The sequence below is a fragment of the Acanthopagrus latus genome, chromosome 4, assembly GCF_904848185.1.
Source record: "Acanthopagrus latus isolate v.2019 chromosome 4, fAcaLat1.1, whole genome shotgun sequence".
Lineage (NCBI taxonomy): Eukaryota > Metazoa > Chordata > Actinopteri > Spariformes > Sparidae > Acanthopagrus > Acanthopagrus latus.
In genome coordinates, this window is record NC_051042.1 from 22,894,071 (window position 1) to 22,920,719 (window position 26,649).

The 26,649-nt window shown below is 38.9% G+C and overlaps 3 protein-coding genes across 3 annotated transcripts; all 3 read left to right on the plus strand.

Annotated features, from left to right (window-relative positions):
* Positions 1-1,133: 1,133 nt before the first annotated feature.
* On the plus strand, positions 1,134-4,622 carry nudt21 (nudix hydrolase 21). The gene is made up of 7 exons (XM_037096789.1): positions 1,134-1,431; positions 2,522-2,722; positions 2,805-2,868; positions 2,950-3,039; positions 3,741-3,816; positions 3,972-4,086; positions 4,196-4,622. The coding sequence occupies exons 1-7, from the start codon at positions 1,310-1,312 to the stop codon at positions 4,215-4,217; spliced, it is 690 nt and encodes a 229-aa protein (XP_036952684.1). The 5' UTR covers positions 1,134-1,309; the 3' UTR covers positions 4,218-4,622.
* A 751-nt stretch (positions 4,623-5,373) lies between these two features.
* On the plus strand, positions 5,374-11,595 carry ogfod1 (2-oxoglutarate and iron-dependent oxygenase domain containing 1). Its single transcript, XM_037095878.1, has 13 exons — positions 5,374-5,666; positions 7,451-7,596; positions 7,691-7,737; positions 9,046-9,146; positions 9,251-9,367; positions 9,453-9,544; positions 9,621-9,749; positions 10,336-10,449; positions 10,523-10,602; positions 10,686-10,924; positions 11,005-11,133; positions 11,260-11,318; positions 11,413-11,595. Exons 1-13 carry the CDS (start codon positions 5,510-5,512, stop codon positions 11,572-11,574), a joined length of 1,572 nt encoding a protein of 523 aa, XP_036951773.1. The 5' UTR covers positions 5,374-5,509; the 3' UTR covers positions 11,575-11,595.
* A 1,331-nt stretch (positions 11,596-12,926) lies between these two features.
* Positions 12,927-23,786, plus strand: tradd (tnfrsf1a-associated via death domain). Its single transcript, XM_037095879.1, has 5 exons — positions 12,927-13,074; positions 17,879-18,035; positions 18,149-18,429; positions 20,350-20,497; positions 22,995-23,786. The coding sequence occupies exons 1-5, from the start codon at positions 13,057-13,059 to the stop codon at positions 23,291-23,293; spliced, it is 903 nt and encodes a 300-aa protein (XP_036951774.1). The 5' UTR covers positions 12,927-13,056; the 3' UTR covers positions 23,294-23,786.
* Positions 23,787-26,649: the final 2,863 nt, after the last annotated feature.

Below are 26,649 nucleotides of genomic sequence, written 5' to 3' on the forward strand. Positions count from 1 at the left end.
AATTTCCTCTCATAATGCTACATTTACCAGAAATGTGTTGCTCTGCTTTAGAGGTGTTAAGCCATGTTAATAATAATAGTCTAGAACAAGAGCTCAGCAGCTCTCTGCCATGCAGCATGAAAAGTAGAATATGAAACATCTTTTATACCTGATAAAAGAGAAGTTTGCAGTTGCAGGTGTAGTTGATAAATATTCACACATCTGTAAAAGTGACCTTCATCAACATGAACATTTGTTGTTGATATAATGTTGATGAAAGTTCTCAGTCATCCAGGCCTTGGTTATTCTAAGTGCTGTATCAACAGGGCGTGGACTGGAAAATGGACGTGTTTCAGTTTCTTGAAGACGTCTCACCTCTCATCCAAGAGGGTTCTTCAGTTCTAACTAGCTGTTGAAGAGCTGCAGGCTTTTAAACTCCCTAGAGTTGGGGAGTTTCCTCCCAAGACAGTTTGACAGCCATTCACACCTGGGCTCACCTAGCCCTAGCAACTCACAAGAAGGCAGGTTAAAGCAACAACCCATGAGCGGTCCTAACAACTCTGAAACTCAGAGCTCAAACATGTCCTCCATAAGGACACTCCCACACAAAGTTTAAAATCCTGCAACTCCGCTCCAGTTTGTTAGAACTGAGAAGCTTGTTTCGAAATTTAAAGCAAGTAAATTTATAAAGTACTCTCCTGACACAAGGCAGTGCTTCACAGAGGCATAGAAATGAATCAATAAGATAAATAAGATATTTAGGTCAATGTTTAAATGGTATTCAATAAACAGAAAAAAGCACAAATGAACAGATTAAAAAATGCATTTTAAAGGAAATAAAAACAAAAGACAAAGAAACATAGATCTTGAATATGCACACAGCAAATAAAAGGTTTCAGATAATAAAGTTAAGCATCTGCTTCTTTTGAAAGCCACAGTAAACTAATGTTTTAAGCTACGGTGATGACTCCATAGTGTACTCTAATTTAGAAAAAAATCTCACATCTGTAAAAGCGACCCTCATTAACATACACACACAATATGTACACGAACACATATACTGACGCAGCCACACTCAGGTGCATAGAGACGTGAATCCCTGGCGTTCAACATCCAGACCAGCAGGGGTCGCTGGCGATGACATCACCCAGAAAACTACACCTCACCCGGAAGAGGAGGACCGAGGGAAACGACGGTCGAGGAAACTGTTGTGGACTATCCACAGAATTTCTTTTGCTACCAGTATTTAGATACTCAAACTACCTTCAGGCCACCCACCAGCAGAGGTAGACTTGCAGGAGGATTTCGCCTCGTCGTGCTCACGGTAGAAATGTCGGTCGTGCCTCCCAGTCGCTCGAATGCCGGTTGGCCGCGCGGTGGTGCCGTTCAGTTTGGGAACAAATACATCAGCGGGCCCGCTAAACCGCTCACACTGGAGAGGACCATCAACCTGTGAGTTCATGTGGGCTGATAATGCACATGTAGCTGGGTTCAGTATCAGTGTGTGCCGTGTAGTAAACATACACCGACGACCGACAGTCAAGTCAGACGTATTCAGAGTTAGCTCAATTAGCTAATTGTGTCTGATGCCTGCTACAACAGGCTTCTTAGATCCAGGAGCTACTGAGCATGATGTGTCTGACACAATATATTAGTACCTGTGATGTGGCTAAGTTTTGGGCTTGAGTGTGTTTGCTTTGCAGCCAGTCAAAGAAAAACTATCATATGATGCTAATATAATAATGGCCAGTTTTGAAAACCAGGCAAGTGTATTTATAAAGTTCTTAAAGACACAAGGCAGTACTTCATATGGACATGCATTAAACATAATATGTTTAGATCAATGTTAAAATGGGCAAAATTGCATTGACAGGAAAATAAAAATGAAAAGCAAACATAAATGAATAAAAAATGCATTGAAAGCACAATAAAACAAAAGTAGTGAATCAAAAGTTACATGATAAAAAGTTTTGAATTTACTCATTTGAAAGGCATGTCATTTCATTTATTGTTTATTTCACTGCACAGTCTTATCATTTCAGAAATCAGAATCAGAAATATTTGATTCCCTATGGGAAATTGCTTCCCGTCCATGCTCCCACTCAAGACTCTTAGAAAATATGCAGAAAATTAAAAACTATATATAAGCAAGAATGATGATAATAAAATTAATGTCTTTTTGTTTGTTTTTTGTCAAGTAAACATGCAAAAAATCTGGTTTCAGTTTCTCAAATGGACATTGATTGTATTGATTAATTGAATATTCGCTGGTATTCTTTGTTTTCTGTCAGAGGGAACCTTGGCTCATTACTTTTGGACAGGCAAAACAAGCCATCTCCACATGTCAGCTTGGACTTTGGGAGATTGTATTGTACATTTTTGATTAGGCTACTTACATGACATTAGATTTACATCATTTTAGGTGAAAAGTGTTCATCAGCCCTAATCGAGAATAATCTGATGTTTTTATACTAGCTGTGTGAACCAACCTGATGTTCCGTGGTCATGTTTAATAAGATTAGTAATGTGTATTTTACCTCAGATATCCTCTTACCAACTACACATTCGGCACCAAGGAGCCTCTCTATGAGAAGGACAGCTCAGTGGCTGCCCGCTTCCAACGGATGCGGGAAGAGTTTGATAAGATGGGAATGCGGAGGACGGTGGAAGGAGTTCTCATCGTCCATGAACACAGGCTACCTCATGTGCTACTTTTGCAGCTGGGCACCACCTTCTTCAAACTGTGAGTATTTAATGTTCAGAGGCTCCTGCACTATCCAGCAGTATGAACGTTTGTGGTCTGACAGTCTGCTTCTCTCCTGCAGGCCTGGGGGAGAGTTGAGTCCAGGAGAGGATGAGGTGGAGGGTCTGAAACGCCTGATGACAGAGGTAGCTATTCCACAGCACAGATTAAGCTTCTTCTGTGGTGATGGTGGATTTTATGTGCTTAAACTTTTGTTTGTATGTTAGATCCTTGGACGGCAGGATGGTGTGAAGCAAGACTGGGTCATTGACGACTGTATTGGCAATTGGTGGCGCCCCAACTTTGAGCCTCCACAGGTTAGTACACACAGATGACGACAGTAAGAAGAATTTAAGCAGATATTAAGAATGTTAAAAACTGTTTAGCATTTACAGATCAGTTGGGTCGCAACTACCAGTTATTTTCACAATTAATTGAATAACGGTTAAGTCTAAAAAGAATTCTAATCATAATTTCTCAAAGCCCAGAATGACATCTTTTAAACGGTTTCTTGTGTCCAACTGACAGTCAAAAACGCAAAAAACTTTTAATTTATTAATGTATGATAAGGAAATGTTAATATTTTAATTATAATGACTTCAGCATTTAATTCTTTATCAAAATAGTTGTAGTTTGAAATATGTCAACACAAACACCATTTATCTTTCTGTTTTAATGTTTAAAATACAGAGCTTAACTTAGTTTATTTTCACTGTTAACATAACAGTATGACTAATGTGCGGTAAATGTCAGATTTTCAGAGATAATGGAGGGAAAAAAAATTCAAAAGGGGTGCTGGGTCCAAGTGGTGTGTTTGTGTTTTAGATGACTCACTGTCGAGCAGTGTGATGTGAGTGTACTTTACAGCATAAATCAGTTACTGACTACAACACACTGTAAACAGTTTTCAGCTGTTTCTCACTTCATCAGTCCAGAATACAACTTGAAATTGATGGAGTTAAATAAGTCATGATGTTGCGCACCAATGTGAACTCATCTGGAGTTGTCTGTCTTGCAGTATCCCTATATTCCAGCTCACATCACCAAACCTAAGGAGCATAAGAAACTGTTCCTGGTTCAGTTGCAGGAAAAAGGTCAGTATATCACAATACAACTTGTGAAATCGTTCTGTTTTTTAGCTTTGAAGTTTATTAGACAAAAAGACAGAGGTACAAATAAAAGTGAAGGAGATTCGTGAAAAAGTACCATTGTTTCTCTTTTTGAAACCTGTGATTCATGTTTTCTACAGCGCTGTTTGCTGTCCCCAAGAACTACAAACTGGTGGCAGCACCGTTGTTTGAACTGTATGACAACGCACCTGGATATGGACCAATCATCTCCAGTCTACCGCAGCTATTGAGCAGGTTTTTTTTCATATTTTCTGTAATTGGATGGTCATTGTGTATGTAGTACTGCTAAAAATGAAAAACTGAAGGGATGAATTTCTAATGAACATTGTTTTTCTTTTTATAGGTTCAATTTCATTTACAACTAACCCGGATGAACTGAAGAATGTGGCTGTCTCTGTGAGTGCAGCCCCGTCCGAGTGAAGATGTGGTGAAAATATGTCTCAATCTTAAAATCAACTTTCACAAAACAAAAGCTTGTCGTGTAAGGTATATTGACAGTCCACAGGGGTGTTTATACTGCGAAAAGAAAAAATGAAAATGTCATGTGTCTTTCTTTTTTTTTTTATCTTGGAAAAATGCTAGTTTTTGTAGCCTACAGGTCTGTAATCCAGTGTGATAAGAATCTGCTTTTATGTCCTCTTGGAGGAGGCCAATGTTTGATTAAAAAAATTGCATCATTGAGTTTCTTGTTTTAACCTGTAACAATGTTGTGTTTTTTTTTCTTTTTAATAAAGCAGTCCTTTGAGTATGTTTTTATAAAAATGCATAAAGCAAGTGAGTGGTTTACTGATCTGTATATGTTTCAAAGTAAATATCAAGCTCATTGGTATTAGTTAAAGACTGATAAGAGGACTGTATTATGTGAAAGTGTCGCATAGTCAAAACAGAAAAAAAACTACTAAATCAAAATGTCAGACACTCGCCTACTGAGATATTTGCCAAATCCGATTAAAATCTCCACTGAGTTTACACAAATTGAATGTCTAAAAACTACCTCAAAATGCTTCACTATATAGATTTGCCAGAATTGATGTTTGACTTAGTCCTCATATATCAAGTGAGCAGCCTACTCTTTCAACGCCAGCTTTGCCTGGTGGTTTACCCCATAGGCAGCTGAATACTGCCCCAATTAAATTCACTTGGTTATGTTCAGATTAAAATAAATCATAGATATGCACGAGTGAAGCACAATGTTTCCTTGATACTATACACAATAAAGACTTTTATTTTTTTGCAGGTTTAGGGGGGAGAAAATCAATAATTGATTTAAACTTAATCTGTAATGCTATTATGCTGCAAATGTGCCATTTTGCACTGCATCGCTATCACAAACGAGCAATCAATTGAACCCTAATTTAAATATGTTTGTAATTCCTTATCTCCTCGAAAGCTATATAGAGTGTTTTTCCAATATAACGAATAACATGCACTACATTTCTAAAAGTTAAAATGAACATGAAATTGTCATTTGTAGTGGTTAGTTTTTCAATGCTGCCTGGCAGTCTTAACTCAGGGCGCAACCTTCCGCCCGTCGGAAACGTCATTTATCCGCGACGCACGGGCCGTTTCATACCTCCCCACGTTTACTGAAAATGTTGTAAAAGCTCTTAACAAACTGCACCATCACATGAGTTAACACCCGCTGTTAGTGTGTGTCATGGCCTCTAAACGACCGCAGGGAGACAGTGAGAGGACGGAGAAGAAGAAGAAGAAGAACTGCGAGGAGACAGCTGAACTTTGCTCAGTTGTAGACGACGAGCAGGTGAAGAGGGCTGTGAGGGAGGCGTGGAGCCAGAAGACTCACTACAGCCACGGTTAGTCAACCAACTGCAAATCTACATCACAACTGAAGTAACACACAAGGCAGTCAGAGGTGAAGAGCAGATCTGCTGGCAGATGTGTCAGATTATCGGCTATGAAGCAGCTAGCCTCAGTGTCTGGAGAACTTCCTGTCCTGCGAGATCAAGGCTTGTTGCATTATAACATCCCTAAATCATGAAGACAGCAGCAAAGCACATATGTGTGAGACGGGTTATCTTAAAAGAAAGTAATGCACATAGAAAACCCGGATTAATCTGCTGAAAAAACAGCCTCAGTTTGGACATTTAGCCTGTAAACAACTCTGCCCAGCTTCACCACCAAGACACTGAAATCCATTAGCAGGAAATTGTTGATATCCTTTCCTACAGCCGCACAACTTTATAGTCATTATATATCACAATATTGATCTAACAATACAGTGATTCTTATGTGACTTCTGTTTTAGGACCATTACTGCTAATTCTCTCATACATCCAGAAGTATTAAAGGGGCGCTATGTGGTTTTGAAGAAGACATTTTCACACAGAATTAAAAACGATTAATATTAATGAGGTAATAATACAAACTCAGATATATTTATTGTCTTTACCATAACTGAATCAACAAGCTGTTCTCAGAGGATAATAAAATTCCCAGAACAATGTTTGAAGCTAGAAAGGTGGCAGGGTCCGCCATATATAAACCAAGTAAAACGGTATGAAATTGTGTTTTCGTTGTTTATTCAGTCATGAGATGAAGGTAGTTTGCTTAGGCATAAATAGTTGTTGATGAAGATCTTTCTCTTCTGATTTAAATTTCATCTCCTAAACTACATAGTGCACCTTTAAACCTTTTGCAACAGTATAAACAAAAAAGGTCAGAATCTCTAATGGTTAATACATTTATATCCTTTCATGTTACAACTGTCTTATTGGGTGCCACTTAACGATAACCATCACTAAATGTTAACTTTGTAGTTTGTTATACTTTAGCCAATAGTTCACTGTTAGTACTTTGCTATTGATAAACACTGAAGTGCTTTATAAGCCATTAATTAAAGGTGCACTGTCTTTCAATTTCATACTGTTTTGCTTCATCTACATGTGGCGGACCCTGCCACCTTTCTAGCTTCAAACAGTGTTCTGGGGACCTTGTTTTCTTCTGAGAATAGCTCAGTGATTCAGTTATGGAAAAGATACGTATTTCTGAATTTGTGTTATTACCTCATTAGTATTGTAAATATTACAATTCTGAGTTTGAAAATCTTCTCCTAAACTACATAGTGCCCCTCTAAGTAATTGTAAAAGTTTTTATGAGTTGGAACTGTCTATGGTCCCTTAGATAATGTTTAAGATGAGCTGTACAGTATTAATTAACTGTTTAGTATTTAAACATTGATTGCAACTTTACAACACACACTTGCTTAATAAATTGTTTATAATTGTTTAATTGTTTGTTGTCAATTACATAGTTAATATTAAATATAGATAAAATAACCTCATATTGTCCAAGATATAATGTGAGTTCCAGTATTTTGAAAGATTTCATCTGAGTTGAGACTATGTTTTTTTCAGGTTGTATTTGATCTCATTTAACCTAACCCCACTTGAATGAAAATTATAATCTATATATCTATAATATTCCATCTTTCTTGTTTGTTTGATAGTCCAGATAAGTTTAGCTTGTGCGGCTGTAGCTGAGACTCTAGTTCGTGGTTTGTTTGGCAGATCCTTTACTTACGAGAAGTTATTTGTCGCCATCTCGCACAGGCGTTTGATCTTTCACTGTTCATGTGCAGGAGATCTGGAGCTGGACTGCCACCCGTTTCCTCACTGCATCATCCGGAACTTCCTCGACAGGGAGACCTTCGTAGAGAACCTGCAGACAGAACTGCTGGGGCTCAACTTCCACGAGAAGTCAAACGATCTGTACAAATTTAAACAGGTCGTCCATCAAACTCACCTTCTCGCTGATGTATTCCAGTTGGTTTGAGGTCTTGTCTTATTATTTTCTTTGCTTTGTCGTTGTTCCCCTGCAGTCAGATGACTTGAAGAAGAGAAAAGAGCCACATATTACAGGACTAAGGTAAAGAAATAGTTTGTCTTCCAAGAAAAAACGCTCAAAGTTATTTACAGCAAAGAAATGACCAGCAGTGAGTGCCTCACATAAAAACAAGACAGAATTAACATAAGAACGGGGATGAAATGCCTTAATTGTTGTAAAATAAGGAGAATAACCCCCACTTGATAATTATGGTAAAAATAAGATACCAATGCACAACATGAGATTGGAATTGAACAATAATAAGTGAAAAAAAAGATAAAAATAGAAAACACAGAATGCATAAGATCAAGTTAGATACAACAGTTTAGACAAACTTCACGTTCATTCTAAACAAACATTTTTTTTTTTTTTTTTTTAGATATTCAAGACAGATATACTTACACATCCATTAGTCTGTATCTGTCATTGCTGCGCTGAATAGGTTAAAAGCAATTGTTTTGTTGGAGCAGCACTAGAATCTGATGGTTTGCCCTGTGGTTGGGAGACATGTTATGGTTTATTCATGAGCTCCACCAGGTGGCGCCAGAGATTGCATCTGACTCCTAATTAGTATGTTTCCATCATTTTGTGCTCTGAGGCTGAAAGGTAGCATTAACATTTGGCATGGGAGGACTGCACGCTGAACTTAATGGAAAATGGATTCAGCTGCAGTTAATCACCTGAGAGCACAAGGTGATCCCTGTTAGAGCGCGTCGACTGTTTCTTATTCAGTACACTGGTGCACTGAGAGTTATTACAGCAGTGTAAATGTCGGGGCTTTCAAACAAATGACTAGAAACAAAGCTGTGATTGTGGAATTACAGAGCGGTAAGAGCTGCCGAACCTGCCAAGAGGTTGGAGTTTTGATCCAAGTCCAGGAAAAAAATAAGATCTCAATGTGTAAATCAAGAGCAAAATGAGCTGAGTGTCAAAACTGAATCCAGGACAACACCTCTGAGACTCATACAGCATCCAGACAGCAAAATAATGCACACAGGACCCCTTTATTTTGAAATAATGTGCCTTTTTTAATAGGATTATGAAGAGCTGTGATTACAGCAGGAAGAAACATGTAATTTCTTCATAAATACCTACTTATGATTATACAGTACCTACTGAAGAAATGCAGCCCTTGAGAATAGATACCATAATTAGATGCACTGTAACGGCCTCCTCTTGCGATCATCTATTATGTATGTCACAACAAAATGTCATGGTAGGTTTGATCGGTCGAACATGCCGTCTGTTTGGTGAGGCTTATAGAAGGTTAAAGGTGCAGCTTTATTCTCACCATCAATACAATTCAGCGAATTAAATGCAGTTTGCATTAATCCGTGTTTTTGTTTTCAGGGCAGCTCTGTTTGGGCGTTTCCGCTCCTGGCTCGGGGAAGTGTTGGGGGTCGAACTGGAGCCCACGGTGGATATTTCATGTGCCAGATATGAATACACTGGTGAGATTTCTTTATAATTTTTGGGCCCTTTCGATCAGATTTTGCCTACTTGTACGCTGCATGTTTTCCTTTTTTAAGCACGAAACCTTCTGTCTTCTTTCTAGATGTTCTTTTGTGCCATGATGATGAGTTGGAGGGGAGGCGCGTTGCTTTCATCCTGTATCTGGTGCCTCCGTGGCAGAGCAGCGACGGGGGAACCCTCGATCTCTACTCAATAGACAGTGAGTATCCCATTGTTTGTGAGAGTGTCTGTGTGTATGCTTTAAGATAACAGAGGTCTCATACACTCTTCATCTCTGTCATCAGGTGACTTCCAGCCACAGAGCATAGTAAAGTCGCTCGTACCGTCTTTGAACACGCTCGTCCTTTTTGAAGTTTCTCCCGTCTCCTTTCACCAAGTAAGAATAACCAACCGGGCCCTTTTTCGTCACTGCTACACCTGTGATTCCGATAACGTACGTTGTGTTTGTTCAGGTGTCAGAGGTTTTGACAGAGGACAAGTGTCGCCTGTCGCTGAGCGGCTGGTTTCACGGTCCGTCTTTGGAACGTCCTCCCCGCCACATAGAGGCCCCCATCTCACGGAGCCCACACTTACCGAGAGATGTGAGTCTGGTCAAACATGCACACAGGTGATTTTGATGGTGTTGTAGCTCTTGTTTCTGAGAGGGTAGGATCAGTGCACCACATACATGTTCACTTAAACATTGTTATGATGTAATGAGTGTCGTTCGGAGTAAACAACTACATTATGTCTGACAAATTGTTATAGACATGGGATTTGAATTTATGACAGCGGTGTTACACTGTGAGGGGCACCAAATCGCACAAGATGCCGATTTCTACGTCATGTTTCTTTATCTATCTTTATAGGAAAGTTAGCGGGGAATACACTTGGGTAATTTCTTGTCGGGAGTTGGATGAGAAGATCGATGCCACTCTCATAACTATTTGTTAGATATAAAGCTACCACCAGCAGCTGATTAGCTTAGCTTAGCTCATTTATTAACTCATGAAGTCTGCCGCATTTAATTTATTCAAAAACCAAAAAGAAAAACAACCTACACAATAATTTATACTGCATTGCACAGAGCGACCAGTCATCTCCTTTAGTTATATTTCCTAAAATGTAAAACTATTCATCCAACAGACAGCCTGCGCTCCCGCTGACATGTGTTTGTTTTGGTCACAGGAAACGGTGCTGCTGGAGTGGGTCAATCCAGTCTACCTGGACATTTCCTATCAAGAGCAGATTCAAGAGGAGTTTGAGGACAGCTCTGAAATTCAGCTCAAAGATTTTCTCAAGGTAACTTCTCAACTGTTTTCAGCCTTGCACGGGTCCGAATGTTTCTGCAGGCTGACTGTGCATCTGTCCTCAGGAGGAGAAGTTCAGGGAGGTGAGTGAAGCGCTACGAGTCGCTCAGATTCAGTGGACGAAGAGGGGTCCCCCCAATAAGAGGTAGGTCATGTGTCTGGGTATACTTTGTATATGTTCTGTGCTTAAGAGCATATTTTAAGACTACTGCATTTGTGTGTGTTTAGGTGCTATGATGTGGCCTCTCTGGATACCCTGCCGCAGTGTGTGGGTGAATGTTGGGAGCTGCTGCGTTCAGAGTCTTTCTTCCTGCTTCTCTCCAACTTCACCGGCCTTCAGTTGCACTACCTGTGTCCTGCTGATGATGAGGATGAGGATAAAGAGGAAGATGAGGATGTACCAGAGAGTGGAGAAGCCACGGGGTCATCAGCCCAATCACAATCAGCGAATACAAGCAGAAAAAAAGGTGTGTGTCAGTTTCTACAGACAAAGTGTTTATTTGTGAGTGTGTGTCTGTGTTTTGACCTTTATCTTTGTTTTGTCTAGAGCCAAGCACACCTGTATGTTGTGGTGAACTGCGTCGATGGTCTCATGGCGGCTATACTCTGTTGCACGATGCAGAAGCAGCACAGGCCGAGTACGCTCTGGACCTTGTTTTGCCTTTTTGCAGTGCTGGTAAGTCCTCGTACACACACACACACACACACACACACACACACACACACACACACACACACACACACACACACAAAGCATAGATCTACACTGTGATTGTTCCAACATTTGACTTGTCTTTGGTAGAGTGGCAGTCAGAGTTTGGGGGCTACACATGTTATGTTGCCAATGAAGAGGACGAGGAGGTGAGTGTTGATTATTGTGATAAAGTCTAATTATGCAAGTGTGGGTAATACTTCAATGCTTATCATAATTGCTTTGGTTTCCTCTTCGTCGCAGCTTCTCACGGTGTATCCAGAGAACAATTCCCTCGCCCTCGTCTACAGAGACAAAGAAACCCTCAAATTTGTCAAACATGTCAACCACAGAAGTTCCTCTGATTCTGGCAACAGTTCAACCTGCAGAGCATTGTATGACTTCTCTTTTGTATACTATGAATAAATCTATATATAGTACATCTATTGTGTGGGTTTCGTATCATCTTTGTATTGTACTCCTAGGGTGTTTTGTTTACAGATAGTTGACACAGAGTAGTTGTGTACACATTGGCACATGATGATCTCCCTAGGAGATTGAGTGTTTTGCTTGGACGTGTGGACAGAAGGAGCTCGGGATTGAACTACTAACCCCTTGATTATTTGATCAGCATTAACTTCTCTTGGAAAACTTGAGTGAACTTTTTCTGTTTTAGTAAATATTGTTCAGGCGTGCCCATTTGCAAACTTAAAGTCCCTTTAAAATCTGCCCAGGTTTTTCAACTACATAAGATATTTTACAAATTGAACAATTGCGAATAACATCATTGTTGCCCTATGTGTGTGAGATGAGAAGTGAAAGTAGATATGAGTTTTCCTCCCATTAATCAAACAGGAAGCATCCATTTTTTGGCTTACTGGTTCCCTTTTCAATTGTGAGATCACTGAGCATAATGTGAAAAATAACTTTAATGTAAAAGAATGACCTTTTTCTTCTGACACAGTGCTGACATTTGTGTCATCATACATAAACAAGTACACAAACATTTGATAATATTTATTGAATATCTTTTTAAAAAGGTATCAATTTTGACAACACATTTTCCTGAGCTTTTTCATCATATATCTTGAACTGATCTGGGAATAACTCCTCTCCATGAAAATTATTATTTTATGTCTCCACAAAAAATGCATGCAGAAAAGTAGCTTCTTGGGCTGTAACTGATCATTGTTTTTGTTACTGATTAGTCTGTTATAATTAAAATATTACAAGTGTTCACCTCAGGTAATGTTTACCAATTTGCTTGTTTTGTCTAACAGCACAGAAACACAAAGATAATTAATTTATAATGAAAGGAAAGCAGAAGAAAACTAAAGGTTCTCACATCAGTAAAATGACTAATCATGTCAGAGGTAGTGCCAAATATTAACAAAACAGAGGCTCCTCCTTGGCATTAGCTGTTGTCATTTAAGCTACCTGGTCTATCAGTGCAATATCTATTATCATGCTTTATTTTTTTGTGGGTGAGAAAAATCAATGTAGTCACGACATCTGACAGCATTATGTTTCCATAAATTACAGCAGCACTGATTTGATTACTTGACCAACCAAGTTTCTCACCCTGAACCACTTCCTTGTTTCATTTCAGTCATAATTGTAACCCACAAGTTTTACCACTTATGTGAACGATTATGTTGCAATCGTACGGAATCATGGCAGGAAAATGTTGATTTTCAACGAGTTATTGCCCGAAGTCTTGTGCCCTACATATGGATTCCTACATCAAAGAAAAAAAAAACTTCCTTCCTGTCATGATTTTTTTCCCCAGGCTGCGTGTTGATTTCCACCAATCAGAGTGCGGTTTGATTCCCGCCCAGCCAATGGGAGGCCAGGAAATTATTACTGTGTCAGTGGGTGTGATCCCGCAGGAGGAAGCGTCACCGAACAATGTCACAAAGTTTTAAGGTAAGTTTGAGCCGACTTTAACGAAGGATTACTTCACAGTGAATCGTGTAACGAGACGTTACAAATCATGGGTCCTTTAGCTGTTCAATAAACACTTCAGCAGTTCGTTTGGTCAAACTTTGGCCGAAGCTTTACGGCAGTTGTATCTACTGTACATGAGGATTACCAACACGAACTGTGCTCTCATAGCAACCCACCGAACTCCATTCATATTTCTGTGTTTTTAACGTACATCTTTACCTTTTGTGCTGTACAAAATGGACACTCCGTGTCTCCTCCTGGCTGAACGAAAGTGCAATGCTTCTGTAAAACTTTTGGTGAATAATTCTCACCTGTAGCAGGTACAGCTAACTTCACGTGTTGTAGCCGAAAATCACCTGTAACGTCCCATGTACGTTGGCTTTGGATCGCTTAGCAACCACATCTGTAGCTTAGCCTGCTGTTTGAAAGCATTCAGGCCTTTGACATTAAAACCACGTGAAATTACGGTACAACCTGGCTGTATTTGCTTTTCACTCGAACAACAACAACAACAACAACAACAACAACAACAAAAGTCTTATCTCCAGCAATACTGCATGATTTAATATATCCAAAGTAAGTAACTGGATTTGTTTTGGAGAAAAGATACCAGACAGGCTACTAGATTGATACAAAACATGAGTAGAGTTAGAAAAGCTACACACTTAGGATAGGTTTTTACATGTTATTGTTGTCTGTCTTAAAACCATACACTCCCATGTATGTACAAAAAACATTAATATTCACTGTAATTGTCTCTTTCTCTTTACTAATCCATTCTAAAGTTCAGTTAAAGTCAGTATGATCTGGTGACTGTCCTGCAAGGACTGGATTTTGTAACACATCCTTTGCAATGTGGATCCACGAAATTTAGGCAATTGTGCTTTTGATCAACTGATTATTTCAGCAACTTACAGAGACGTTCCTTTCTGTAACGTTCCTTGTTGAAAACTGACACCTATCCACTAAGCTTCTGCACATAGTCCTCCTTCACAGGTGTTTACACTTTAACAGCGTGTTTAGACTCGGGGAAGACAATTGTTGGCCCCGGCCAATATGCAGCATTTTATAATTATCGATACCAGTGTTTATTCTGTCAGATTCCTGATAAATTAACAAATTTAAAAATGTGCTTAGTTGGCTCTGATGCAACAATCCTTTAACACAATGTCCCACCCACAACACCATATGATAGGTAACACACCAAAATGAATAGCCGATAAAAACTGAATAATCTGAATCTTCAAAGTTACTAGTAACTACATGGAGTATTATGTTGCAGAAAAAGGAAATACTCAAGTAAAATTCTTCATATTTGTGCTAAACAACATTACTTGAGTAAATTGTACTTAGGTTTATTTCATAACTGTCTGTTTTAAAATTTGACAAAGATTCTCATTTCTACTGCAAACTAATATTGGTCCGAAATATCATGGTCGACCCCTAGATTAGACCTCTTCTAAGGACAGTGTGCTTCAGACTGTGCTTGACTGCAACAACAAACATACACCTTTGTGATAGTAGTACGCAATGTTTAATGGCACCCTGTAATACTAGGAATAGTTTAATCCAACTTTAACCCAATTCTCATGTTTATGACTTGCAAGGATTCACATTACATGACTCAGGGTTCTCTCAGGCCAATCACCGGGATACAGAGTTGGTTTTGTAAGCGTTACAAATACTGTGCAGTGACAGTAGCACTGTATTCATTTCAAAGGATTTGAACAATGGCCTCTAGCTGATGTGAAGCATCCCTGTTTGTATGGTTTTCAGGCACTTTGTGTTATATAATTAAGAGATGTACATATAGTGAGCATGGTGTGTCCTGAGATTTAATCAGTCAGTACAAATGGAAACAACTGTGTGTGTTTGTACAGGCCATATAAAGTATAGTGTAGTTAAGTATGGATAAGAAGTGTGTTTATTCAAGAATGACACATTTAGTCTGTTTTGTTTCTTTGGATTTTTTAGAAGTTTTATTGTTACACGAGAGGGAGTGACGTCATGTCAGCATTTTTAAATTTTTGGGGGGAGAGATGTGTTTACTGGCCTCATGCTACCAAATATTAATCAGTAATTATTAAACAGTTTTGATGATAGATTTGCAAGTAATTTATCAAGAAAAACCAGTGTATAGATTTTGGTGTGGTGGTCCGACAAAATTCAAATATTTTGATAGCTATCCGTCTCAAATTGTGATGGCAAGTTGTTGATGAACCAAAAAATATCAGATTCATTGACGTAAAAATAATCGTTAGTGGTAGCCTTCATTTGCTGGTGAATAGGTCTCTTATATTTCAAGCCATTATCTACAGGTCTGTTTAGATCTGGAGCTGTAAAGTGCCAAAGATGGAAGTGCACCTTTTTCTGAATCAGATAATTGTTTCATTTATCATCAGATGAGCTGTCCAGGGAATACTAGAGGTTGCCTTTTGGCAGCAAAAGCTAAATGATATATTTTAAGCTCCTGATGATCACTTAATCCTCATACAGCTGGTGAACAAATCTCACAGTGTACTTCCAGAGTACACGTAGATAGGATCGCATATAATTACATACGGGCTAAGTTGTGGAGATTCCTGTAGACCTAGTGGCCAAGCATACTGTGTATTAGTGAAATATGAGGATATGTATATAATCCAGCTCAGAGGATGCTCTTTCCATGCAGAGCGCTCTGCATCCTGTGCATGGAGACAACACCAAGGGAGAGCTAGTGGGCCTCGGTGGTTCATTCAGCACACAGGAGTCAGGGGCTGAACTGGGGGAGGGGAGGGCTGAGATTAAACATGTTTTTATGTAATGAGGGTTTCAAAGGGAGGCTGGGGTAAAAGGGTAAAGTGGAGTGAGGACACAACAGCCAGGGACCACTAGGAGAGAAGTGGTTTTAAGTCCAGGAGGAAACATATTTTTGGCTGTCACTCACTGGTCCAGGCAGTTATATTCAGTTTATGATTTATGTTGTGCAAGTAAATCGAACGTTTCATCAAGCTCAGAGTCTGGAGAACATTTCACTACAATAGTTGTGCAACTGAGACAATATCAACTGTTTCGGACACCGTTAATAATTTTGCAGATTGATTAACAAGTGCATCATTTAGTCTGCAGCATATCAGTCCAACACAACTTCACTTGCACAGACTAATTAAGCCTTTTATAATATTGTATTTTGTGACCTGCATCATATTCATAACTGAATTGTATTTTTCTATCAACCTCTTGTTTAGCTACTTTTAATTTTTAATAAGTCTCCCATGGCCAGGTGTTGTAAATTAGCATCTTATTATAAACACTGAGTGCAGTGCATCTGGTGCTGGTGCATGGCTGAATGTTGCAGCACTAATGTTACTGTTAACATTTATGTCAGATGAATAAACTTAATTAAATTAAACGTAACAATATGGTGAATAGTGCCATCGCCATTCAACAATATAAAGATTGAATAAATGGTTTGCAGGGCTTCAAAGTCCAACTACTTTGGTTGCATACTCTCCCAAATATTTGTAAAGTGCAACTTTTCATGGTTGTGACAGTACACCTGAAATTTAGCGGTTTATTTTTGGAACAATTGAGACCTTGACTTTTTGTTGTTGTTGTTTCTTGTTTTGTGTAATTTATATGAAGAAAAATTGCCTTAAAAAAATTCCCCTCACAAGACTTCTCACTAACACACTGAACATGTGCTCCATAAAAAACGCTCAGAAGTCTGAAATGATAAGTTTCTTTAAAGATCAGCTTCAGCTGAAAGGAATAATGAAACTCATTACTTGAAAATGAATTAAGTTGTCATGCTGCCATAAAATATTGAATATAATCATTAATATTGTGAATTGTTCCATTTCTGATCTAATCCTTTTGGGGTTTAGTTTTATTTAGGTCTCATGATATCATCATCTGAAAAGGGTGTAGTATTATGTAATAATGGTCCTTCTCAAAAAAAAAATCCTCAGAACAAAAAAGCAGTCACATATATTAAAATCAATTCTACTGATTAATCCCACTTTACAAAGAGATAAATGGAGTAAGGCTATGCAACAATATTACAGATGTTACAAGTACACACAGAGAAATAAATTACATTGTCAGTCAGATCCATGGTGACTGATGGATACTCACTGAAATTGAAATAAAGAGACAGTGCTGAAAATATACACATTACAAAGGACAATCCACAGAGTTTAGTATAAAGGTAATTTCTCTTTGAATACAATGGAAGCTGACTTCTTGACCTTCACAGCTGCCAATGTTATGAGATGCTGTTTGGTAACTGTTAAACCTCTCAGACTTTGAACTTGTGTGAAGTTAAAGGATGTTAGTTTCTTCAAGTTTATGAAATAGTTCATCTGTCAGAATAGCTTCTTTTTGTTGGACTATATATCGTCCCATAAATAATTGCAATTAAAGATATTTGTTAATTCCTAATATTTAGAAATTGGAATTAGAAAACAATATTTTACAACATAAATAATTAGAACATGAATTAAATGAAACCACACAACCAAAGCAATAAAAGTAAAAACAACATAAAGTCTTCTGATGGAAGGGAAAATCATGATAGTTGTTTTGGGAAAGCTGCAAATGCATAACAGAAGTCATAAGCATCTTTAGCTGCAGTTAGTGTTATAATGTTTGTTATGAGGAAACAAAATGGGGAGAAGGATCCTCTTATCTTTAGATCATCTGATGTCGTCTGCATGATATGCCGGAATGATAATTTTTCTTTTTTTTTATACATTTTTTAATTAATTTAAACCATGCGCTGCATATCTCCCACTCTTTTCAGAGAATGGCAGACAAGACTGTGGATCGTGGGCCATGTGCAGGATGTGCGGTCTTGTTCCTGCAGTCGCTCTGTCCTGATGTGAACCTGCTCTCTGTCTACAAAGACCAGCAAGAGGGAAAGTTCATCGTGTTCAAGGTCATCAAGCTGACACTCACAGGTGAGCGCCCCAGTTAGGATCTATTAGGCGTGTTTACCATACTAATCAATATATAAAACAAATGTGCATTTTCTTGGATGTCACATGTATTCATGGGTTTTCTCCATGGTCAGATTCTGCAGGAGGTCTGGGTGGTTATGAGATACTTAAGGTCCATGATGCTGATCCGTTTCTGGGGGTGGAGGTGAAGTTTGTGGACGTGGCAGCCTGCCAGCAGTTCCTGGAGAGCTACAGCTCTGGAGCGGTGCGTCAGTCCCTCTCCCAACACGCCTGCCGGCTTCTTGCACTTCCCGAAGAGCTCACAGTGGAAACACAGCTCAAGGCCGGCACACACATCCTGGATCTGTGTCTGGACAAGCTGGAGCTTTGCCTAGAGCACATCCACCTGTCACAGGTAGACTGGATGTTTCTGTTTGTTTGTTCTTTGGTGATCTGAGATGGAGCTCCAGTGTTTCAAATAAGCAAGTAACCGGTACTACTGACATTCCGATCATGTTAGATTTTAGTTTTGATATATCATGCCTTCATCATTTTCAGTTAACACAGAACCTGCAGTTGAACTTTTCCACGTTATAAAAGAAATCAGTCAATTTAAGTGTTGTTATTGCTGTGAGTGAATCACAACAACCTTCATAGCTGCATCAACCTCATCCATGCTTGCTGCTATTTTTGAAGAATGTAGCAAGCTTGCCATGTGGAAAGATGACTTCCCCATTCTTAAATTTGATATTAGGCTCGGATTAGTCAGTCATTTCTCCATCTGGTGAAACTGCCATCATTGAGTACAGCACCAACCCATTTGCATCTCTGATTGAGCTCATTTAGCAGAGCCAAGAAAACAGTTTGAATACCAACACGGGTTGTGAACAAATACTCAAGAGGAATATCCCAGTACTACAAAAATAGAATAAGTCAGAAATACTTTTATTGCTTTATTATTCCATTTTGTTTGGCTAAATATTTTCCCTTACTGACACAACATAATACAGCTTACAAGTTAAAATATTTTTTTGAATACCTACACAAGGTCATACTTCAGCTCATACCCTAAAATATGCAAAAGCATATAAATAAATTGCAGATAGTGAGACTTCCCCAAGGAGATGTTAAAAAAAACAGCAAGGCAAGAATAACATCTTTAGAAAAACTACTTGCACCAATTTTATAAAGTTTCATTTTCATTCTAAATTCACAGTTTAATTACATGATATAACATTTTATACATTAAAATTAGATAAAACTAAAAACGACTAGACCTTCGTCATTTACACTGTTGTGTATTTATATTATACCAAGTGTTCCCAACAATGTTCAAACCCAAAGAGGCCTGTCATTTTATTCAAGGTTATGTTGTGTTTAATTTGGTCCCCTTTTAGTTCATATGACTTCTAGAGAAACGACAAAAATCAGATATGTCAGCCAGAGAGGAAGAAACTTGGTATAATAGCACCTCTATTGTCAGCTGTTGATTGTTTGATTTTTCATTGCAGAATGCTACAGATTCTGTTTAACAATGAAGACAACAACTCCCATGATTCCACACTACATCACACCGTCATCAAACATTGTGTTCTGTCATTGTTTTGATTGAGAGACCACTAGCAGCAGAAATGACATACTGTGCATTTGATTAAAGGTCCTGTTTGTAAGAAACATTGATTTTTGAAAGCTCATTCTCAACTCGTCAAATACTGATGCATTGAGATGGCGGGCGATACATCCTTGAATCTCAGAGCATCAGTATTTGACAAGTTGTGAATGAGGATCTTAAAAATAGGACCTTGAATTTTAAGGTTGATCTTACTTTATTGTCTCCTGTGGGAGAAATCTGTCTTGGATTAAGGGAATTGCAGCATCAAACCAGGCATTATAATTTAAAAAATACAGCAAGAAAATATGCAAAGATAGCCTGAGATAAAAACAACAGAGCTCGCTGATCACAAAATTCATTCATACTGTTAGAGCCCATAAAACTGTCCTGCTTCTCAGAACACATACTGTTGTCATCTTTGGACATGAATTACAAACAACACAGCACACTTTACATTTTGACAAACAAACAACAATACAGTAGGTGGAATAACATTTGATGCTGTATTGTATTAACTCTGTTGGTATAAGATGTTAAAGGATTTAGATATTGTGTTAAATAACTGCAAATTGATAGATTATAGTGCAGATTGTATACATATGTCTGTTGTTTGGAAATAAAACAGTAGCTCTGCTAGAGAGCTACAGCAGAGTGAAGAGCAGTAGAACCAGAAGAAAACTTTACACTGACGCATTAAAACTGTTCTCTGTCACTTTGTGTCAGCCGGAGCGTCTGCGTGATGAGGAGATTGATCACCTGGAGCAGCTGCTTCGGAGTCAGGCCCTCCGTCCTGCCCCTACGACGACTGCCGTCACACAGGAGGAGTCTCCTCTCCCCAGCAACTGCTTCAAGTTTCAGAACAGAGTGTTTGGTGAGTCAAGGCGACCATTTCTAGTTTGAGTCCTCTGTAGTCTGTAGATCAGCCAGAAGAGGTCACAGTACAGATTAAAATAGCATTTATATCACAAAAAGACTTTTTTCATTTATTCTGAGATGCTTATTGCCTTTTATTAGATTCACCATAAGCACATGGTTCAGCGAACAGAAACATGGTGGTTTTGTTTTAGTGCATTCAACAACGTGTAAAAGTGAAGTTGAAATAAGGAACTTGCTTGTTAGATATGATTTGTCAGAATTAGCATCAGCACGCTTTCATTTATTAATTTTTTTAAACCAGTGTGTCAGTGCTGCACAGCTGTACAGTCGAGAGGTCTAGATTTGTTGGCCTGCTGTCCAAAATGACAACTTTTTTTAATGTGAGAAGCTGCCAGACTCATGTTATCATTTTCACAAAATCCAACAGCCGATTGATCGTCTAGTGTTGGATTGTCTGACAGCATATGAATTCAGTGCTGTTTGTCAGCTGACTCTCTAATCTGACCTTTTATAAATTGATGGTCAGTCTTTGGGAAGAGATTAGAGCCTGCAGATAATGTATTTGTTTTACACTGATTTAAATTTGACGACCTCGTATTGAACTGTTGAATTAACATTAACCAATGAGGCTCTACAGTGTCTTGAAAGTTAATTTAATTTTGTAATTGTGTTAATTCCAGATTCAATTTCAGTTCGTGTTAATTTAGGTTCGCTTCCGCAGACACTTTAATGTATCTGGGCATTAGGGACTTAAGTTCCCAGAGTGTCTCCTCCAAGGCCTCTAGCAGCACCAGCTGCTCTGGTTCAGTCTGAAATATAAGAACTGCTTTCATAATGAGTGAACCTAATGTAAGAAATGAGTAATTACATATTAATCTACTTAGATTTACACAGTTTATGTCTGGCAAGTTCACATTTAAGCAATTAAAAGGCATTTGAAGGTTGCACAAGTCTATTTTATTATCAGTCACTCTCTTGGTGACCACGTGTAAATGCTGCAGTCAAATTTAGCTGCTAGTATATAAAAGCAGCTGCCAATAAAATGTTGTGGCTTTTCTTTTAGATAGTGCTTCAAAAGTCAAGTTATACAACTCTTCAAACTCCCTCAGTATTGTGAGCAAAATAGAGATTATGGTATACTTCAGTGGGATGCTGAAACAAAAAAAGTAGCTGCCCAACAATATGAAACCACCTGTGATATTTACTGATATTTGTAAGCTGATTTTTAAACAGAGCAGGCAGACATATTAGTCTCTTATCCTTATCAGAAATTACAACAGCTGTTAGTTTTGTGTTCATTCACACATATATACAATCAATAAACTGATATTGTGACACAAAGGTAGAAGGTGGAAAGCACACAGGCAAATCAACGGAAGAGCTTTGATTCAAAATAAGCCTGAGGAACAGGTAAACAGAACAGATGACTCGACAAAGACCTAACTGCAAACTTGACTTGAATACAAACGAAACTCACAAGGGGATGAGGTGCAGGTGGAGAGAGCTCAGGTGAGCGGAATGAGGTAAAGAAACAAAACAGTAAAGGAGCTGATAGGCTGGGAAAAACAGCTGGGACCAACTGGGAACAGGGCAGGGCTAACGAGGCCGGCTCAGGGCAGGTGTCGAGGGGGAAAGACCAACCTGGGGAGGAGTACAGGAACACAGGAGGAAAACATAGTGCAACTGCAAAGACACCATGCAAATCCCCAAATAACACAATACAATAAAACAGAAATGACGGGACCACACGTAGTGTGAACGTTCCACGTAGCTCTAAGGAGCATTTCAGCACAAGGAGTGAATGTAGGACACAAACAAGACTCGAATAAGATGTTGTTCCTTGTCTGCTGGCTGTGTTAGAATTTTACATGTGGTAAATTATAAATATTGTGCTACAGCTTGTATCACTGCCCCAAAGTAAGTGGCCAATAAAAAAAATCAGTCGGTGTCCCTTTAAAGAGGCTCTGTGGAACTCCTGTGTTGTGCTCAAAGCCCATAGTGAGTTTATGTTCGCAGTATCTATTTTTGAACTAATGTTAACTACTGTTGCTTCCTGTTAATGGAAAGTAGCGAGGAACTAAGATGAGCTACTCGAAAATGTGTACAAAGTGTCATCCTTTAGACTCGAGTCCATCACAAAGAAGTCAACAGTCTGAAACAAATCATCCACAGACTTGTTTAGGCAACCGCAAGAGACGGGGAGGTCTTATTTCTTACATTCGGCCAATAAATAAGTGATTAATACATGTAAACTGCTACAAATTGTTGCACAGAGCCCCTTTAATACCTCAACAGCTTAATGTGCATGTATATAAACAATCCTGTTGATATCCTGCACATGTGAGATGCACAGCAAGTCCATAAGTAACTCTGGGAAATGCTTACTGTTTACACACATATATGCTTTCAAACCAAAGGTAAGTAACCACAATTAAGTGGTTTTGACATTAATGTATTTTCTGTCCTTCATCCTTTATCCTTCGGCCTGTCAGAGGACCGAATGCTATCAGCGGCAGATGTTCAGAGCTTCTCTAACGGAGTGGGCCGTCAGTGGAAGCATGTAGGGAGGGCCCTGGGAAAGAGCTGCCGGGCTCTGAAGAGTCCGGCCATAGACAACCTGGCCTATGAGTACGAGAGAGAAGGGCTGTATGAGCAAGCCTATCAGCTGCTCAGCCGATTCATCCAGGCGGAGGGGAGAGCAGCCAAGCTGAGCCGGCTGGTCAAAGCACTGGAGGACTGCAAACTCACCAGCCTGGCTGAACATATTCTGGACATACAGCCACGAGAGTAACTCTGTGTGCTTTTGTTCTGCGTGTACGAGTCGTGAAAACTGAGGAGGACAGGTCCCCTCTACCTGAGGAGCTGCTGACTTTGTCCTGCCTGCTTTTATATACAGTATGTTTGTCCTCGATTGACATTCAAAATCATTCCTGTGTGTGAGTGTGTGAGTGAACGTGTACATGTTACAGACAGGTGAACACATGCTAACATCTCTGTGAAAATTGATTCAAATCTTGATTTTCATTCATTGGTATTATTGTTTTCATTTAGATGAAATGACCTGTCATCACTGTTTGAAAAAAATGTGCTTGGGTTTTGAGTTTAATGCACTGTTACACCTGTTTTTTCTTTTTTTTAAAAATCATGTTTCTCTTTTTATTTTTCTGATTTAGAAGTCAATTTACAGATGGAACCTGTTGTTTCTAATGAGTACACAACTGAAGAATATTGATTTTCTAAAAAATGGGTTTGAACAAATTAAATGGTTGTAAAAAAAAAAAAAAGTCTTCATGTTTGTGTTTGATGCATTAGTGTAATTAAAACCGATAACATAATTTTCTCAAAATTCCCTCAGGTATAATTTGGTGTTAATCCTCCCCACCATCGCTCCCTGTCACTCACAACCGTGCACATGCTCATATGATTAAACTGTGCTGATTACTGATATTGTGGCTGAGTGTATGTATGTGCCTGCATGTGTCACGTTGTGGGAGCTTCGGGGCAGAGAGGTGGAGATTGCAGCTGAGATGTGTGTGTGTGTGTGTGTGTGTGTGTGTCGGGGGGGTTATCTCAGCTTGGCTGTCAAAGAGGAAATTCACTGATGGATGGAGTCTCTTCAGGTTGAGCTCCTCTGCTGGTTTTCATTCAGGGTCCACTGTAAAAGCCCAACCCCCCCTCCTCTCTCTCTTTACTCCACTTGACCATCCATCCAGATGTGATGTGTGGATTAGAAGCTTTTATCAGACACAAACATTATATTACTGCTATATGGTGCAGCCGCAACCCCCAACATAGACATACACATTTGTGTAAGTTATGATTGACAGACTCGTGTGTCTTTACATCGGCTAAAAGCAGGGCTTTATTAACTGCCACTGAAGACGTTATGTGCTTGGTAATATTTCTGGGAATATGTGGGTTTATGACATATATGGATGTTTATGTTCTACACTTATACAAATATAGGTATTACACAAAAATCTACTGTTATTTAAAGAGGGAACATGTAAGAACTTTAGTTGAAAACATTAAAAAATTAACTTCAATTTAAAACAGAGTGTGAATAAATAGGAAATTTGACAATATGATGTCTGTGCATTGTATTAGCATGCTAACCAGCTACCCCCATACCAGTGAAAAGCTTCTGTGCTAGTTTTATAAACACTAAGGCTGAATCCAAATGTCCACCCTCTGGAAGTGCAGACTGAGTGCTCAAGGGCTTCAGTAGTACATGCTGTGATGTTTCATTGTCATCACATCAAGTCTGCACATGCGTGAAACAGTAAGGCGAATATAAGCCTCCAATAAACAGCCCCTAAAGTCTACAGGAATAAAATGCATTTTGATTCCCTCTACTTACTGTACTTCTAACCCTAAGCCTGGCCTACATGATTCTAGTAACGTTTAAAGAAAGTAATTGTTTTACACACAAGTTCTACAATGTCACGTCAGTATTGCATTGAAATGTGTGTAATTCAATCAGTGCAGTCTGGTGGAGACTGCAGCCCGAGCTGACTCCCTGTGAGCCTGCAGAAGGTCTGCTCGAGTCTGCTTGTGGACGGGACGAAATGTGAATCTGGAAAACCCCTTGAGACTCGCAGACTCCCTGTGCACGCTTTCTGAACTTCTATCTTAGCTAACTAGCGAAAGACATTTACTGTTAGCAGCAGTTAGCAGTTACTCTGGTGATACCCTGGCACTTATTTGTTTTGAATATGAATTTGACCAATTCATACATATTGCACCTTTAAGATTAATTTTCTGTTTTAGAAAATAATTACATAACTTGCAGTATAGACAAAACTGAGACCATAATGAAGGTAATGAATTTTTGTGAATAAGTGGGACAGGGGTTTTCTGGTTGAATTTGAGTGACATGTCCTGTTTTATAGCTGTAACTGTACAGAAGATGTTGACAAATGCTGTCATGCTTTTGTTTTAATAATAATAACCTAACCAGACAGTCGACACCAAACACAAAAACTCAACACCCCAGGAAGTCTACAGCACATACATCATATACCTGGTCCAAATACAAATTATGCTCAGGTGAGTAACCTTTATATTGAGTAATTAAGAAAGGCCATTTAACTTAATTGCCTACTTCTATCCAATAATTTTTTACTTTTATTAAAATATGATTTTAAGATTTTATTAGTGATAGAATGTAACTGAGTACATTCACTCATGTACAATTTTGGAGACACTTGATGACTTCTGTTTTAATCCTTCTGCTGCCCTACATTCAATAAACATCTGTAATGTAATTGTTATTATGCACATCATGTTAATATCAATACAGGTAAAAATGCTGAGCCTATACAATACAACTATATACATCTGATAATTTAAGTAGTCTACATTTTGCTGCTAATAAATGCTGTTTAGCATACTTAAAGGGACGCTGTGTAGTATTTGAAACTCTGATTTTTACATTTTTGCAATATTAATGAGGTAATGACACAAACTCCTTTTTCATAACTGAGTAAACAAGCCATTCTCAGTGGACAGTAACATCTCCAGAACACTGACTGAAGCTAGAAAGGTGGCAGGGTCCGCCACATATATACAAAGCAAGACAGTATAAAAAATATCTTTTTGTTTATTTAGTCATGAAAACAAAGAGGGGCAATGAAAAGAGACCTTTTTCTTCTGATCAAAATCTCCACACAGCGCTCCTTTAAGTCACATATAGACTCCAGTCTGTTTTTGCACATGCACAGCTCCTCTTCTCCACCATGTTTCTGCTATAGGCTGCATTTATATTGCTGAATGTTAATCCTAGAACAGGAGAAGAGTCCTGCCAGTGTTGTGGCGTTTTAATTTTTCCACCAACGACAACAACAGTTTGCACTAATACCGAGAGACAACAGGGCAACATTTGCCATTTAAACGGCTCTTTCATTTGAATAATCTTTCATAGGACGTGATTAAAGCTCGGCTGCTCTGACGTCAGCGAGATTGTGCGCGTTTAGATGAGTCTCGCGCGAGAGAGAGAGAGAGAGAGAGAGAGAGGAGAGAGGGAGAGAGACATAAAGAGAGAGAGAGAAAAGGAGAGAGAGGGGGAGAGAGGCAAAGACGTAAAGAGAGAGAGAGAGAGAGAGAGAGAGAGAGAGAGAGAGAGAGAGAGCTCCAGGCCCCCCCCTC

Bases quoted from the DNA above. Each gene is read 5' to 3' on its own strand.
- nudt21 (XM_037096789.1), top strand. From the start codon at position 1,310: ATGTCGGTCGTGCCTCCCAGTCGCTCGAATGCCGGTTGGCCGCGCGGT. The intron at 2,869-2,949 runs GTAGCTATTCCA...TTTGTATGTTAG, and splicing joins TGAAACGCCTGATGACAGAG to ATCCTTGGACGGCAGGATGG. The intron at 4,087-4,195 runs GTTTTTTTTCAT...TTCTTTTTATAG, and splicing joins CTACCGCAGCTATTGAGCAG to GTTCAATTTCATTTACAACT.
- ogfod1 (XM_037095878.1), top strand. From the start codon at position 5,510: ATGGCCTCTAAACGACCGCAGGGAGACAGTGAGAGGACGGAGAAGAAG. The intron at 7,597-7,690 runs GTCGTCCATCAA...GTTCCCCTGCAG, and splicing joins ATCTGTACAAATTTAAACAG to TCAGATGACTTGAAGAAGAG. The intron at 10,450-10,522 runs GTAACTTCTCAA...ATCTGTCCTCAG, and splicing joins AGCTCAAAGATTTTCTCAAG to GAGGAGAAGTTCAGGGAGGT.
- tradd (XM_037095879.1), top strand. The intron at 18,430-20,349 runs GTAGACTGGATG...ACTTTGTGTCAG, and splicing joins AGCACATCCACCTGTCACAG to CCGGAGCGTCTGCGTGATGA. The intron at 20,498-22,994 runs GTGAGTCAAGGC...TCGGCCTGTCAG, and splicing joins GTTTCAGAACAGAGTGTTTG to AGGACCGAATGCTATCAGCG.